The 15,626-nt window shown below is 34.4% G+C and overlaps 1 protein-coding gene across 1 annotated transcript in view; it reads right to left on the reverse strand.

Moving 5' to 3' along the window:
• Positions 1 to 15,626, reverse strand: part of LOC110021062 (protein SHOOT GRAVITROPISM 6) — a 156,878-nt gene that overhangs the window by 63,064 nt on the left and 78,188 nt on the right. The window contains 7 exon segments of the mRNA XM_020719393.1: positions 7,950 to 8,050; positions 8,136 to 8,216; positions 8,327 to 8,472; positions 10,227 to 10,308; positions 12,084 to 12,219; positions 14,700 to 14,779; positions 15,134 to 15,263. Coding sequence (XP_020575052.1) covers positions 7,950 to 8,050; positions 8,136 to 8,216; positions 8,327 to 8,472; positions 10,227 to 10,308; positions 12,084 to 12,219; positions 14,700 to 14,779; positions 15,134 to 15,263 — 756 coding nt within the window.

Consider the following 15,626-nt stretch of genomic DNA (forward strand, 5'->3'; position numbering starts at 1 on the left):
AAAAAAAAAAATGTGGACAATAAAACTAATATAAAAACTTACAATAAAACAAGGATAGGATAGCAATCATATGTCAAAAACCATTTAAAAGACAGACAACATCTCAAGTAGCAAATTAATAATTTAAAAATCTAATCAGGGATAGAGGAGATAAATTTGACAATGATGATGATAACATGAAGAAATATGGATGTAATATTAATATGTCAAAAAAATAATTGAGATTATTCATGAGCTAATATAATAATGTTGTAGACATTTTAAAGCAGTATATAGAGTAATATGACACTTAGGAAAAAGATTGCGGGTCCTAGACTTTACTGCCGAGCATTTTCATACTTGTTGATAGCAACCTGCACCGTCATGCAAACATGACAATGGTTTGTCGTTGGATGGCATGATTGGACCTTTGACTATCACGATTTTGGCTTAAGCAAATTACGCCCTCTATATATATATATATATATATATATATTGAAAAAAACCCAAGGGCTAATATATAAAAGAGAAAAGATACAGATAAGTTGTCTGAGTGGGCCTAAAAAAATGCACCCAACCCACATGGTACAACACACAAAAGTTAAAAAGGGGTACATATAAAATCAAAAAAGTTCAAAACCACCAGGGCGTTGAAAAAGTGCGGGACACCCAATCTAGTCCTGCCTCTGGTTCTAGTTATTAGAAGAAATCCAACTAACAGATGCGACGCAGCAGATGCAAACTTTGTCGGCTTCAAATGTCGTGGACGCGAGCCGCAAACGACGTCGAAGCAGCGCGAGCCAACTTTGATGGAGAGGATGGAGAGACCACGTCGGAGAAGAAATGTGAGGAAAGGAAATGATCTTATGCTATAAGAGTTGCTAGGGTTCGACATGGGACAAAACCTTAGTAGTGCCGAGCGTTGGAGAAGACATTTTTTCTTATATATATATATATATATATATAAAGCCCATGGACTAAAATATTAAAGCGGAAAAGATACAGAAATGTTGTATGAGAGGGCTTAAAAAAAGTCCAACTCACACAATATAACACACAAATCCCAAATAAAACAAAGATACATAAACATAAAAGATAAAAAAGCCACCAAAGGGCGCAAAAGTGCTATGGACGTTCCACTTTGGTCCTCCCTCTGCCTCTAGTTCTTGGAAGTGAGCCGGCTAACAAATTAGCAAGGTGAGTCCCATTGCTTGAAATAACCAAAGTATCATCTATCAGATTCCTAAGCTCAAGTATGTCTCCATTCTTTTTCTTTCGCTTGGATGTATAGACCTGCTATTCCTCATCCGATGATTGACTCATATGATCAATAGATTGTTCTAATGTTGGTCGGATAGGTGTAGACTATTGCACATCAAGATCCCCACGTGCCTGAGTAACATTAACAGCTTTCTTGACCTGATGAGGCGGTAGTAAAGCAATAGAAGTATTGCCACCTGTAATATCGGCGCTAAGTTCTAGGGCAGGTGGGGTTTGAAGAATGTCCCTCTCCCACTTCTTCTTTTTGGATGTGTAAATCTGGTATTCCTCATCCGAAGACTGACTCATCTGATTCATAGATTGGTTCAAAGATTATCGGGTATGTGTAGGCTATTGCACATCATGAGTCCCTTTGTGTCTGAATGACAGTAACAACTTGCTCGATCTGATGAGGTGGTAGAGCCGCAGCAGAAAGCTTACTTAGGGTAAAATGTTGGACTTAAAGCTAGGGCACACCTAGGGCTGGACACACCACCAAGAGTTTGTCTACTGTTACATCAATGATAGGTTCTAGAGGTTGCACATCATGAGTCCCTTTGTGTGAATGACAGTAACAACTTACTCGATCTGATGAGGTGGTAGAGCCGCATCAGAAAGCTTACTTAGGGTAAAATGTTGGACTTAAAGCTAGGGCACACCTAGGGCTGGACACACCACCAAGAGTTTGTCTACTGTTACATCAATGATAGGTTCTAGAGTTGGTGGAGTATGAAAAGTCCCCTCTGCCACCACCAACAAAGGTTCCACAGGAAGAATCAAAGGACCTTCATCTTGAGCATTATGTGGAGGCTGAGTAGTTGAAAGATTGCTCGCGGGGGTAGTGAAACCTACAACAACATAGGCCAGTGGACTAGACAGTACGATTACCACAGTGTTATTTGGGTCAAAGATATCCTTATGATGAACAAGAGTGTCACTAACTTAGAGAAGATTAGGAGGGATCTCTAAATCTGGCTGAGCACTTTGTTATTTTGGTTTTACATGGCGTAAGTGGTGATAGTGAGAATTGGAGTGACTGGACATACAACAGCGAGAACAATACATAGGGAAAAACTCAATAACTACCATTTGCCAATATCTTTGGTGTTGTGAGCACTTTGTTATTTTGGTTTTACATGGTGTATGTGGTGATAGTGAGAATTGGAGTGACTGTACATACAACAGTGAGAACAATACATAGGGAAAGGCTCAATAACTACCATTTGCCAATATCTTTGGTGTTGTGTGACTCTAACCAAATTTCATCATAAGCAATTAAAGTGATTTCCCTTTCAACAAGCACCCTGGCTTCTGAATGATGTGAAAGATTAAAAGTATGTTTGTTTTGAGTGACTTATCATAAGCTGAAACAATAGAGTACAACACTTCTTGATTAAAATAAAAAAAATTCATACTAGGGAGTCGAATCCAGACCAACATAGTTGGTGGTTCCGTCTGTGAGTCAAAATTTACAGTCCATTTCAAAATTTTCATTGATCTATTATCAATCCAAACTAGTCTTCTAGCAAATAAGCGTGTATAATCTCTTCATTGTTAAATTGAATAAGAATGTGTCGTTCATCTAAAAGTCCAATTTTTCACTCCCCAACAAGGTGCATAAGCTCAAATTCCTTGCGAATCAGCTCCATTTTAGGATGGTCATAAAGGAATTTCCCGACCAATTCAGACAATATGAGGAAGCAAGCAGATAACTTTCGACTTCAATAAAAAAGATGAATGACTTCTCATTCTTCCTACCAGCTTTCTTGATATAACATACATAACTCACTACCCTCCAGTTGCGCAAAAGAAGGCGGGAACAAACTCGATTTAGGAGTACCTCAGGCGTGAACACCCGCAAGGGCAGCAACATAAGTTTTGTTTGAAGCCATCACCAGTTGGAGGAGAGGCGTTAGGAGCAGTGAATAATGCGGTCAAGGAAAGAATAAACGACGAAGTAACGATAATTAGAGAAACAACAGCACGACGAAGGAAAGAAGCAGATAAAATCGAAGAGTGAACTCCTTCTCGAGCACGACGAAGAAACAAAAACGAGGAAGACGAAAAAGGAGGAAGGTGATCCAATGTGGATGACGACGGAAGTCTTCTTCAAATAAGCATGAAGAAAGACGAAGCAGGCGAAGTTGATAAGGTATCTTTTTTTTTCCTTCAATGTATATAAGATAGAAATGTATTAAAGATTTTAGTTAAAGACAAAAGCACTAAGGAAGCATGAAATCTTCTTTTAAGAATAATACATGAATTTTGTAGTAGGACTAAAATCAATAAGTATATTATGGAATAATAATAAAAAAATAATGGAGCTTAGCATTGAAAAAATATCATAAAAATAAGGCATTCAATCCACATGAGACATACCAATTAGAATGGTAAAGGTTGGGTGATTAAAATGGCAAATGGCAAAATGTCTCAAGTCCCCCATACAATATTAGGATATAGTGTAGACAAAGTAAATTTTATAAAATTACATCATACCAAATTTGTTAAATTGATCAAAATATTGGGTTAATAAATAAGCCACTGGTAGTCGAGCTAAGTGTAGCAAAAAGAGAATGATGAGATTAAAGTTTAGTAGAACTTGAATATAGTTAGAAATGATAACATGAGATGGATTGACGGATAAAAATCCATCAGAGATAATAGTAGTGGGAAATATACTTTAAATAGTGTGGACGTGTACAACAGTGGATAGAAGTACTAATATGATAAGTAAGAAATCATAATGTGCAAGAAAAAGGGAGGGAATTGGTAAATTTGAGCAACATGAATGGAACTTGAGCAAATAATCACACAAAATAGATTTAAAATCTCAACAAAAATAAAAAAATAATGAAGACTCGTAAAGCTAACCCAAGGCTTACAGTGATTGTGAGTATATAAATGCCAATTTACATGAAATATATCATAAATACAAACTTCTAAAGCTTCAAGTTTAAACTTGTGCAATAAATTTTGTAACTTTAGGCGTGCATTAGAGAGAAACTTCTAAAGCTCCAAGTTTAAACTTGAAATATATCATAAATACAAACTTCTAAAGCTTGTGATTGTGAGTATATAAATGCCAATTTACTTGAAATATATCATAAATACAAACTTCTAAAGCTTCAAGTTTAAACTTGTGCAATAAATTTTGTAACTTTAGGCGTGCATTAGAGAGACGCATGCAACACAGCACAAGGCTTTAGCCTAACGTGGAAAAAATAGTTTGTGCCTCAAACCAATGAAGAGTTGCTTGAGACATTTTTAAAGAGGTGTACACCTCTATTTTCATGGTCCTAAATAAATAAAAAAAAAGTTTGCAATCATAAGTTTTGAATCCTACATGCACGTCATCAGAGAGTGAGCGAAACAGTAGCACTTGTAAATAAAATTTAAAAAAAAAAAAGCACGATTGCCCAAAAATGAATTTATCGATTTACATTATGCATAAAAAGGATTAAAACCTATCTACTTCAAGAAGAAATTTTTGGAGGATGATGTAGAACAGTTTGCAATCATAAGTTTTGAATCCTATATGCACGTTATCAGAGAGTGAGCGAAACAGAAGCACTTGTAAATAAAATTTAAAAAAAAAAAAAGCACGATTGCCCAAAAATGAATTTATCGATTTACATTATGCATAAAAAGGATTAAAACCTATCTACTTCAAGAAGAAATTTTTGGAGGATGATGTAGAACTATTTACTATTAATGTAGTGCCATTAATGAATAGCTTTTAGTGGTCGAAAATATAGTTTCAATACCACAATTGCTAAAGTTTTCAATATCGACAATTTAGAAGGAGGAAAGAATAAAATAATAAAACTTGATAAGAAAGAATGAAAAAAGATATATATTATAAAATGTCAATATAATCATTATTTTAAACAATATTCTTATTTAATTTTATTGATTAGGAAAAAAAGTTGATTGAGTTTTAGAAAAGATGAAGATTTATAAGTTATTGATATGTGGATAAAAGAAAATACATTGATTATTCTAATGAAAAACTTTTAGATGATGGGAATGAGAGTGACTTCTGAATATTAGAGTCCTAAATCATAATTAATATACTTTAAGACATGTTTACTTATTAATTTGGAACTTCTACTTTAAGTTTAGCTGCTTCTTACTTTTTATTGAGTATTTAGATGAACTTTTATGATGTTATGTTATGCTTTTAAAAAAATTATTTATTAATGCTTATTTTTGATATTTTTTTAATTTTTCGAATGATTTTATTTTAAAACTTATGCCTTATAACTCATTTAGGCGTCTTCTCGCTTATAGAGAAATTATTTGATTATCCAATTGTGAAATTCTGAACCTCGGGTGGCGCAATGAAAAATTCATAAAAAAAAAGAGAATACTAAGGTTTTGATGGTGCATGTGCTCCCCTTAAGCTATTTAACGGATCTACAAATTTAAAAGATATCTCCTACATTTGTCTCTCCGGTAAAAGACACTACATGTAAACTTCACTGCAAAAAACGTGAAGTGAGCTATGATCTTTTCCTCTTAAGATCCATTAGCAAAACTATTTCAAGGTCACCTCAATCATGACATAAAATATTATCGAAAAATAACAAAAAGTTTTATTACAAAAGCCGATCAACAATTTTCTGATGCGCAAAAATGTCGTAAGTTATTAAAATATATTCTCATGAAAAAGCAGGCCATCTCCATTCCATCTAGAGAATCAATTCTCTTGGTTTAAATTAATTGCACGTTCTTGAGGTACAGGTGACGCGGAGCATCCCGCTAAGTTAAGGGATCGCAGAATCCTGCATCCCAATTGCGCGAATTTTGTGATTCCACAGGAATGCAATTGTAGGTGATTGAAATCACGAAAATCAGAGATTCCACAATATTGCAAACAATTATGCAATTGTCGAACTGATGGCCCATCCCTATAGAGCTATTTACATGTTGATATTTTACTGGTTTAGCAGACGTTTGGTTTTGTTTATGATATTTAGAGACGTTTTCCCCTTATTTCTCCTTATTGGAGTGTTGTATCTTTGATTTTCTTTCATGCGGTGTGTTTGTAGTCTGATAGTGTTAAAGTGGTGATCTCTCGCAGACAGTTCGAGGTCTCCTTCGTCATCCAATTTGCTACTCTCAACCGTTTACATCACGATACCGCCAATCAACAAGAATTGTAAAAATCTCACTTGCCCAAATAGAAGAGTGATCTTCACCGTACAGGGAGCAGTTGAAATAGGCAGTGTCACAAAAGATATTGAAGAAGATAAGGTCGCTGAGGAGTACCAAATTTTAGATGATGAGGGAGAGATGTTACTAATTCAAGTTGAGCCCATGAGAGAGACTCCAATGAGCTTAATATTGGTTGCCCTAATAGATAATTAGTTTGAGGAAACAACGCCAGAAAAATGGTAGCTCTTGTTGAAGGAATTGTCGAAAATCTTAACTGACAATTTATCTCCTTGGTGGTTGCCAATGAGGTAATCTAGCATGCCATAGATATCATGACATAAATAGTTCATCCAGACAGACTTGTTGATTGGATGCGCCTAACCAAGTAAGAGAAGTGAGAGAAAAATATTACATATTTAATGGCCCGAGGCTTGGATCATAACAATACACATCTAGATGCAACTCCAACTCTGATTATGCCAGAGAAATATGACTATTTATTCTATCAAGACAAACTTTGGAATGATGTATGTGTTTCAGAGTTGCAATACACATCTAGATGCAACTCCAACTCTGATTGTGCCAGAGAAATATGACTATTTATTCTATCAGGACAAACTTTGGAATGATGTATGTGTTTCAGAGTTGTCTTGGGCGTCTTGAGCAGACATGAGCATAGACTTTATAGTAACGCTCCGCAGCTACATCAATGCAATGACTTATGGTGGTACATCAATTTTGGATACCTACAGAGAAATAGATGCCTTTCCTAGTAAGGGAGAATAACACGAAGCGTTCTGCTAAGTTACGGGATTGTAAAATCCCACATTCTGATTGCAGGATGCGAAAACAACATTCCTATGATCGCATGTGATCCAATCTCAAAAATTAGTGATTCCTTAACATCACATATATTACCACAATCACGGAACCGATGTCCCGTCCACCCAATTTTTTATTCCAATCAATTTAAGATCTTTTCTAATTTTTTTCGAGTCCAATATTTCCAATTAGGTTCTTTACTATTACAGAGCTATTTATATTTTGTTATTTTGTTGGCTTAACAGGCTTTTGGTTTTGCTTATATTATTTGGAGATGTTTACAACTGATTTTTCCTATTGGAGTGTTGTATCGTTGGATTTCTTTTAAGTGGTGTGTCTATAGGCTGAGATAAGACCAAAATGATGATCTCTCCAGGACATTCAGAGGCCTCCTTCATCCAATTTGCTGCTGCTTTCCCAAATATATTCTAGAAAACCTAGAACAGCTTCACTAGGAGGCACTTGAAACGAGTCTAAACTTCTGAAAACACTACATTTAGGTTGGCTCTTCTTTATCCCACTTAGCAGGCATTACATAGAGAAACCATAATAAGTATTTTAGTAAGCCAATTGCATGGTAACTTTCACATATAGATTGATGTTTTGAGGATTATTTTCCTTGAACCATGAACTAAAAAGGCATGAAAGTAAGCTCAAGAAATGAAATAAAAATAGTGAAGGGATTTAGCATGAAGTAAATGCAGGCACTAAATCGTATGCATCAGACTTACCTGGTTTGCAGAATGGCACATAACAGAGTAATGAGGTTTTTTATTAGAGGATCAATTATGTCGGAGGGTTCATTAGGCAAAGTAAGAAATCCTAATGTAGCCTGAAAAATTAGTACTTGAGATTAACAAAAAGCCATATGGCCAAGTAAACGTCAAGCAGTTTCCAATGAGTGTATAATAAATTACCTTCAAAACACGATTTCTTGTTTCCAATGGTAACCTCGGTTCTATAGAAACCAAAGTTGTACATGCACTTAAAGCAAGGCTCTGCAAATTCGTAAGAAAATAATGGCTTATCAAAAAGCCGGCTATAAACTAAGAAAATATCTTGACCAGAAATGATTATCCCACAAAATAAGTACAAATCATCAACATACTTGAGTATGGATAAGCTCATTATTAGAATCGGTAAAACTATTAGTTTCTTCTGTACCCATTAAGGTTAGCACATAATCAAGTAGCTGGTCTCTTCGCTTTAGTGGGAAGTGAATACCCATTTCAGCAGCATTAATAACTGCACAGCCTACAAAAGGATAAAATGTATACACAGTCAACAAGGTCGAAAGGAAAGCACGAGAGATATTTTAAGAGAAAACAAAGAGAATCACAAAATAATCGTGTGCAGTTGACACAAGAAGTTTTCTACTTCTAAGGTCGATCAATTCACGGTTGTTTCTTTTTGCAACAAGAGCTCCCTGAAGTTTAAAGCTAATCGACAATTTTTCACTGCACTAGAACAGTTAAATATGTTACATAAACAGTAATGAAAATTCAAAAAGGATACACATAGTTGAGTTAAGAGTAAAGACGATGTCAAATCATGGCAGTTTTGTGCTTTATCTGCCCAATCTAATAGTGTACTTACATTAATAATCATTTAAAATTTGCAAATGAGTATTTGCTGAACAACATGAAGATAAAATTTGTATTTTGACATATGGACGCTTGAAATTGAGCTTGCTTGTTTCTAAATAGTTGTGTTCCGTAAACTTTGAAATATAAATTCGGGCCCTGTTAATTCAATTGACACTAACTCATGCCAAACCGAAGGATAAAACTGTTTGCGAAGACTAAGAAAATACAGCAATTGATGTGAATGATTATGTCAAGAATACTTGAAGATTATTAATATAACAAGAGATCTGATAGATAGCTAGGTGTGATAAGCTTAAATATCTTAGATTTTTTTCCAAACATGAACAAAGACGAGGATATAAATTTTACCATCATAATTGAGTGGCTAAAATAAAAAGTACTTATCAGTATTATGAATAGTAGAATATCATTAGACTTGAAAGGTTCATTTACAAAAGTCAAATTGTCTATGTTCCTTGAATTTGACAAATGGGAAGCAATGAACTTTTTAATATCAAAGTAGAAAAACAAAATGACTACTATTGAAAATAAGATAGTGAAACAAGATTTGGAGAATTCGCCAATACACAAAAAAAAGAATATAGTTTAATAAGGCAAGGAAAGTGAATTATTAGACTCAGACAAAAAATATATAGAGCAAGGAAAACTTAGAAATTGTATAGAAAAAGTTCCATGAGCTAGAATAAACATTTCATTTAGCATTCCCAAGATTTATGGGAGGAGAATTCATAAAAATGAACCAATAGATTGGAGAAAGGTGACAATGATGTTTACAATGATGATGATGTTTATGGATAAAAGAAAGAGCTCAGCTAAATAATTCCTACCGTCCATATAAATCAAAGAGGAGATGAGGATATCAGTCAGCTGAATGATTTCAGTACCCACAAGAATCTCAGATTACTACATATGCACAAGTTACATGAGCATATTTGATGGTTTTACTCCAAGTAAAACAGAAAAATAAAATCATGATTACTCCCCACTCTTTTTTTAATTTCATTTTTTCATCAATCTATTTTGACATTACGAGAAGTATTAAATATGATGGGCTTTCTTGAAACAAATGGTGTAACCAGTGACTGAAGCTTCAAGCACTGAGCCAGTTTGAACAAGAACTAAATATCAATGGGCTGAACTGAACAACAGAATGCAAACATGTCAGACTGCACAACTCATACAAATAGTTTGACATAAAAGTTGGATCTAGTAAGTCATTTATAGAAATACGGAAGCCAGAAAATCAACACTAAAATATGTATTTGAAAGAAATATTTCGACAAGGCATGCAGTTGTTAAATAAAATTGAGTAAATTATCATGTTAGCATAATTATAAAAGAACAACAAACACAAAAATACAGTGCATAAACATTTAACATGACTCAAGCTCAAAGAAGTACCAAGCAGCTCAATTGCCGTGATGACTGCCTGCTTTGATGTAGGATGCTGCACATGAAGAAGTCGTGAAAGCACATTGGTACCCTGCAAGAAAAGTAATAAAAAATGATTGACTTAAGGATTTGCATGACAATTTGGGTAGATAGTTTAGGTTGGAGGTCTAATCCAAATTTGATTGACCCGAATATACTTGAATTGAACCTAACTTGTTTATTATAAGGCTCAAATATTTGATTTGAACCCGACTCAACCAAAGTCCACCAAAATGAAACCCGAACCGTGTAATACATTTTTTACATTTGAACCCGACTTAACTGAAGCCCTCTTAACCCAAACCTGAACCGTCTAATATATTTATTATACAGATCATTCCATTTTTAGAGCCCAACACAAACCCAAATCATAATCCAGTCAATTTCGGGTTGATTTTGATGGGTTTATAATTTAGACACCACCCCAACCCGAATAATAATGAGGCGATAATCAAGATTTTTCAAGTTGAGTTCAAGTCGGGAAATTTTTGGACACGTCTAAACAATCATAAGAAGCGAAACATTAAGCCATTCGGATATCAAAATTCCCTGTTTAAATGGACAGGCCATGGAAATCAAAGAATAATCAGTTTTGTGTCAAATAATTCATACGTGTAAGTTCTTTTGTTGAGTAATAGCTAATATAGATTCCAATAGTTCCTAAAAAATGTTACAATGTGCTTCCTAAATTATCTCCAGTAGTTCCTAGAAAATGTTACAATGTGTTCTCCACATTATCCTAGAGTAATGAATATAACATACAGGAGCAGTTTTACTACTATGGCACCGCAAGTTGCCCAGATAAGAATGGATCCACAAAAAAAAGAAAATAAAGAGGCAGTCAACGGTCTGAATCCTAAAAAACCTTCTCTTGTACTTGTTAACCCAGAGATGTCAACGCCCTCCAACAACTTCCATGGAGATTGACATTACAAACGGAGGTAATGACATGTGATTGTGGTGATCAACTATTCCAGGAGGGATATATATCCCAGAAAATGTCAGTTTGATTTATTCCAATGTCAGTTTGATTTGATGTCTATTAGGCATTACCATGCTGGCAGAGCTACTAGAATCCTTAATGATAATTAAAACTAAAATTTACTCTTAGAAGCTCTACAAATTATTTTCCCCGTATTCAAGGGCCAACTTACAAAATTGAATAAGTACTTTAAACATTTACATATGTTTCCCTGGCATACTTAAGTGGTCTAGTCAATTGAGTAGAACAGATTTACTTTGGAGAACAACAATCTCTAAAATGGCCATTCAAATTCTAGAAAAGAAAACCATTAAATACCATAATTGTAAGGAAAAAAAAAGTTAAAAAAAAAGACCATGAATTGCAAAAGGCATGCAATAAATCCATCTGAACTATTCTCTAAAAAATCCCTGTAAATGCCAAGTGAAGCATGACTTGATAGCATCCTAAATGACCAAATCTAAATTTTTGCACTATAAAGTAAGACTTGTTATAACCATTATTTTGTTTACGCAGAAGGCAATAAACCAAATTGCACTGCGATTGAAAACAGAATAGAGCTTTTACACCTTTTCCCTTGTAAAATCCTATTCAATAAAAATCAGATATATATCGTCAATGTAGATAAGGACATATTTTTTTTCTGCTCTATCTATTAAGAGAAAGGTAAAATCAACATGAGGTCGATCAACAGCATCTGTCAGTACTAAGATGCTAAAAGTTATCATCATCATTTAAAACAAAATAAAACTAAAAATTCTCATGCTTAAATGGAACAGCCAGGATGGAAGATCTAGAATAGTTGTTCGTAGAGAATATAGCAGTAGAAAAATGAGAAATTATACCACAAGCGCATCAATTCTAGCTTCTATAATTGTTGACGGAGCATATATGGCAGCATAACCATACATCAATGCTAGTGCAGCATGTATATCGTCAGCATCTTCAACCTTAGCTCTATTGGAAAAGAATGAAAATATCCTGCAGGAAAGGGGATTACCAATTCATCAGCCCAGTTCATAAGATTTAATTCATAGAAAGACAATCACATAAAATATGAATCATCAACAACCACATTAAATCACGTCTCATGAACTCCTTTCTTTCGCATGCTGGCCTGCAGGCATCCTCTACAGTGAGCTACCACTTTATTTCTTAGCTTATACAGTAGAATCCATTGATGCCTCGATAGCAAGGTCCAGGTGCACCATCTCCTCTCCTCACTAGGGTTGTCAATAAAGCTCGTCGTTCGCGAACAACTCGAGTTTCGCACGTAAATTAGCTCATGTTCAATTCGTTTGTTAAGCAAGAAAGCCGAACACAAGTAATCTTTTTAAACTAGTTTTATAAACAAGCCGAACACTAAATGTTTGGATCATTTTAGCTCGAGATAAAAAAAATAATTAAATAATATATTTATTTATATTTATTTTATGCTGTATTTAAAAAAAGCTAAATTTCATTATTTTAAAATGATTATTTAGGTGATATAACTATAAAAAGTATAATTTTAGGTGTTAAATATGAAAATACATAGGATTTTGCTGGTGTGCACGTTAATGAACATAAAATCTTGCCCTATCCAGCTAAGTTTAGGTGTTATGTAAATACAAAGGATTTGGGTGGTAAAAATGTAAATTCTCCTAAAAAATCTGTTGCCAGCCACAGCCCACAGGCCTCACGCCTGCACGATAAATATTATATTATTATGTATGTAAACATATAAAAAACTAGTGTTATGTGTAAATGCCTGAAATAAAGTCCTGCCTTTCAAATATCCCGCCCACTGTCCAGCTTTAGTCCCACACCGGGAGTGAAAGCAATCCTTGATGTTTAAATGTATAGAAACGGAAGAAAAGTGCCCATATTATGTGCACATGGTGGCAGATATTGTGCATTACTTGAAAAAAAAAAATTTTAATGAGTTTTTTATTAATGAGCTTAAATTCATGAATTTCATTATTTTAAAAGATTATTTAGGTGATATAACTATAAAAAGTATAATTCTAAATTTCATTATTTTAAAATGATTATTTAGGTGATATAACTATAAAAAGTATAATTTTAGGTGTTAAATATGAAAATACATAGGATTTTGCTGGTGTGCACGTTAATGAACATAAAATCTTGCCCTATCCAGCTAAGTTTAGGTGTTATGTAAATACAAAGGATTTGGGTGGTAAAAATGTAAATTCTCCTAAAAAATCTGTTGCCAGCCACAGCCCACAGGCCTCACGCCTGCACGATAAATATTATATTATTATGTATGTAAACATATAAAAAACTAGTGTTATGTGTAAATGCCTGAAATAAAGTCCTGCCTTTCAAATATCCCGCCCACTGTCCAGCTTTAGTCCCACACCGGGAGTGAAAGCAATCCTTGATGTTTAAATGTATAGAAACGGAAGAAAAGTGCCCATATTATGTGCACATGGTGGCAGATATTGTGCATTACTTGAAAAAAAAAAATTTTAATGAGTTTTTTATTAATGAGCTTAAATTCATGCAGGCTTGTTAAATAATTAAATAGCGAGCTAATTTGAACAAATGACCTTAAATAGAGACGAACACGAAGAAGCTATTGATGAGCCAATTAAAACATGTGCTAAACACGAACAATAAAAAAATGAACTAGCTAAATACAAACAAGTCTTGGGTTCGCTCAAGCTTAGCTCGTTTACACCCCTACTCACACACTGTTGGACCAGTCAACTTTCTCTATCGAGCTCCCACCATGACTCCTCTTCCTTCTCACGCAACTAATCCAATGTTTTCCCTACTTAAGGGTTTCAGGTAGGAGAGGATAAGCAGGAGACAAGGAAGGGAGAGATAGAGATCAAGATCGTGCATGCGAGAACAAAATCGAGCGGGCCTCAATTTTTTAAGGGCCATTCGGTACTCACACAGGGAAATGCACGCGTAGAAGAGAGAGCAGCATGAGCAAAGAAAAAACTTATTGTTTTGACAGTGAAAAGTAAATACGCAAAAGAAAATGCATCACTATCTAGGCTAGTTTGCCTGGTTACTGCTGAGAGGTGCAAAGAAATTTTGTCTTTGCGTTTGCAAATAACCATTCACCGGTATAAAGTATTCCATTTCGTTAAGTTAGAAGTTTTTAATAAATAACTACAGTTTTTAGGAGCACATGGATTATGCCTCATTAATGCAATCAGGACATCAACACAACAACAATTAAAATGGTAGAATTAACTGATCATACTCTAAGGGTCAGCTAAATGCAAGATAGACTAAATGTATAAAAAAGGAAAAAGCCAAAAATATGTGAATTTTGAGTATCCAGTTGTTAATGACAAGAATGCAAGTTACAATAATAAATGGATTAAGGAGAAGACAAAGAGAAACTAAAAAGTAATATCTCTTAACGTGTTATATGGCGCCTGGTAAGAGAAACGTCACTATTTAGATATTTAAAAAAAAGATAAGAGAATCCAGTAAATTACCTATGGAACCTATACTGTCCAACATTATCCAAGATTGATTTCAGCTTTTCCAATACAGTATCCAAATGAGAAGCAGCAACCTGCAGGAATCAAACAACAAAACTAAAAAAAAAACAGACAGATTAAAAAGAAAAAAGAAAAATATCCAAACTGTCCCTGAATCATTTGAATGACATTATATTAGTTCCAAGTTGTTAAAGTATTGAATTTAGTCCATTGAATCTTTAAATATAATCCATAATAATCTCTGTTAAATTATCTTGAATAAGATTTAAATTGTCAATGAACTCTTTTAGAACAAATTTGAGGAGTCAATGGACTAAATTGAATACGTTAGATAGTTTGGGACTAAAACGGCCCTCATATATAATAGGACCTTTTCCACCCTTTTTCCTCTAAAAAAGAACATTGCCCAGCTTCTCTCACTAACATACCAATCCCATGCCCTTAGCAAGTCCCAACCTATTCACAGGAACTGATATATTTGCATGTCCATACATCCATTCTATCTTTTCATGTACATAGAGCCCGTCATCCACTTTCTGAAGAAGTATGCCAAGGCACCTACAAAACAGGATAAAAATTACAGAACTACTTGAAAGCATAGCATGAAATGGGAAGTTAATAAAGACAGTTAATGAATACTAATTGAGCCCAGTCTTTCGCAATAAAGCACAAGGCATAGTACAGAAGAATATTCAAATTTCAAATCCGTCATAAAATGGAATCATTATCATCATCATCAAGTCCATCAAGCACAAAGCGTTAGACCAATGACAAACACTACTGGCATAACAAGCAATCGCAGTCAAACTAAAAGAATTCAACTATAAATGCGCATTAAAACAGAACAAAACTGTTGAATCCCAAGTTGTCCTTTGTGTAGACACACCTCCAGAGTGAGAGCGTAAACAAAAAAGGGAAAGA

This window comes from Phalaenopsis equestris, unplaced genomic scaffold (genome assembly GCF_001263595.1).
Source record: "Phalaenopsis equestris unplaced genomic scaffold, ASM126359v1 Scaffold000118, whole genome shotgun sequence".
Taxonomy (NCBI): domain Eukaryota; kingdom Viridiplantae; phylum Streptophyta; class Magnoliopsida; order Asparagales; family Orchidaceae; genus Phalaenopsis; species Phalaenopsis equestris.